Source organism: Triticum urartu, chromosome 1 (genome assembly GCF_003073215.2).
Source record: "Triticum urartu cultivar G1812 chromosome 1, Tu2.1, whole genome shotgun sequence".
Taxonomy (NCBI): domain Eukaryota; kingdom Viridiplantae; phylum Streptophyta; class Magnoliopsida; order Poales; family Poaceae; genus Triticum; species Triticum urartu.
Window position 1 is genome coordinate 577247218 of NC_053022.1, and position 2476 is coordinate 577249693.

A 2476-nucleotide genomic window follows, 5' to 3' on the forward strand; every position below is an offset into this window, starting at 1 on the left:
AAAAATATTGATTTTTTTATCGAGCTTAACGAGTTACCCGCTCATGATATCAGCTCGTTTAATTAACTTGGTATGTAAACGATTTTAAACTAAAGCTCGGCTCGTTATTCTTCGAGTTCGAGCCGAGTCACGAGCTACTCGTTTAGCTCGCGAGCTTCAAGCTTTTTTTCCAGCCCTAGATGTGAACATGGGTGCTGCCGGTGCCGGCGATCTGGATGGAGTTGGCTTGGCTGCCACGATGACATGCACACACCAATCAAGCATTCCTTCTTCACCTCCATAGCTTAGCTTCCCTCCCTCCAAATCTATTTATTTACCCTCCCGCGCAAAGATCCCATTCCCATGAGGCCATGCATGTCTCCATGTATACGTAGCTTGCAAGCTAAGCTACACATCTTCCTACCTAGGCTACACGTATGCATATGCATGGCCGGCCGGGTTAACTCCATCCTACAATCTTCTCCTCTCACTTCTCTCCTCACAAACCAAGTCTCGAATCTAACTAAACCACTACAGGCATCCATCACCATGGCAGGCAACACCTACGTATATATACACACTGCATCATGCCAACCTTCCCATCTCATCCTCTCTCTCTCTCACACACAACAAAACCACGGCTGTATCCATCACGATTCCTTGCCTACGCCTCCTCATGGCGGCTGCCACCGGCGCCAAGCAGCATCCGCACCCAGCTCCACCACCCGGGGCAACGGTGGTGGACCCCAAGTTCGAGTGGACGGAGAGGGCCGGCAGCTACGTGCTCCGCCTCACCCTGACCGGCTTCAGGACGGACGACTTCAGGGTGCAGGTCGACGGCGCGGGCAGGCTCACCATCCGCGGCACCAGGCCGGGCGCCTCCCTCCACAAGGTCTTCCAGCTGCCGTCCTCCGCCAGCCTCGACGACATCGCCGGCCGCTTCGAGGCCGGTGTGCTCACGCTCACCATGCCCAAGCGTGCCGGTGTGCCCAAGGAGGAGGGTGCGCCAACAGAGCAGGTCGACGGCGACGTGAAGACAGGAGACGCCGGCGGTGAGAAGAAGGTGCCTAAACCCGCACCTTCCGGTGATGCTGCGCCCACATCCATCGAGGAGATCAGAACGAAGCCCAAGGAAGAGCAGCAGAGGCCGAAGAAGGAAAAAGAACTGGAGCCCAAGGCTCCCCAGGCGGCAGCAGCTGCGCAGACACCGGAGAAGCAAGCACCGAATCCAACCTCCAGCGACAAGGCCATGGCGGCGGTTGACCGGGAGTGCCTGGCAGAGACGGTGAGGCGACGCGGCGAGGAAGAGAGGGCCAAGGCTGCTGCGGCGGCGACGGCCATGGAAGCTAGAGCAGAGCAGGAGAAGAAGGCGGCGGCCTCGGCGTTCAGCGGCTGGAAAGAGCGCATGACGGAAGGCCTGGGCCAGCTGACGGACATGAAGTGGACGGAGAGCGCAGTGGAGATGGCGAGGAGGAACAAGGAGGTGGTGGCCGTCGGCGTCGCCGCCTTCACACTCGGCTTCTTCGTCTCCCAGAGGCTCTTCAAGAAGTGAGTAGCTATGGAGAATTGACTATGTCACATACACCAACTCGGTAATATGTACTGGCTAGTATTGTGTGGTTAAAATGTACGTTGATTCAACAACCATGTAAAAAGCTATGTGTGTAAGCAAAAAGTGTGTACATTGAGAACGAACATGAAGTCAATCAGCGTGTATAATTCAAAAATATCATGTCAAGATGCTCCATCTGATTGATAACATCAGATATCTGATCATGTACTCAATAGCAATTGTGTGATAAACAGTTGACGGGAAACTTGACGGTTATATTAGTATTTTAGAGTTAGCTGGTGTTGATATAATACTGTTGTTAATCTGTTGTGCACCGGTCCGGAAACTTCTTGATAGCTTGTTGATGCTCTAACTAGAAGTTGGGGTATTACGGTTGTGAAAAAAACATACAAAAGGCTATTACATCTTGTATAGTTCCATACAAGGTGAAATCATCACTACCGATGTTATTTAGAAGAAGACATCTTTATTGATGCTCCCAAATTCTTAGGCTTAGTAACAAAATTTCCAATTGGCTAAAAAGAACAATTCATACTGTTAATTGATTTCCAATGTGTATATATTCCCTATATAATGAAATGAGCTACATTATCTTTCTTATTAATAGTATTGGCATGGAAAAGTTCACACTTCTAATGATCGTACGTTACCTGTTTGCATTTTGCATGTGAAAGCTGAAGTGAAGGAGCCTCCCATGAGGGCTTCGGGTTTCTCTTTGTCCGCTAATTATGACGATTACCAGTGTTGTGTGCCACTAACACTTACAATTCTGCATCCATTCTGACTTTCAGGTAAAGAAGTAAAAATAATCGGATGCCAAGTGATCCAAGACGGACGATTCCGATAGGATGGTGTCTCTGGTGAAGAAAAAGGCAGATCGGGAATGGCGAGCACAATGACAAGGGAAGAATGCCAAGCCCACGA

The 2476-nt window shown here is 50.3% G+C and overlaps 1 protein-coding gene across 1 annotated transcript; it reads left to right on the plus strand.

Annotated features, from left to right (window-relative positions):
- The first annotated feature begins 575 nt into the window (after window positions 1-575).
- Window positions 576-1755, plus strand: LOC125540529 (translation initiation factor IF-2-like). Its single transcript, XM_048704151.1, has one exon. It carries the CDS (start codon window positions 656-658, stop codon window positions 1529-1531), a length of 876 nt encoding a protein of 291 aa, XP_048560108.1. The 5' UTR covers window positions 576-655; the 3' UTR covers window positions 1532-1755.
- Window positions 1756-2476: the final 721 nt, after the last annotated feature.

Coding starts and splice junctions, on each gene's coding strand:
- LOC125540529 (XM_048704151.1), top strand. CDS start 656: ATGGCGGCTGCCACCGGCGCCAAGCAGCATCCGCACCCAGCTCCACCA.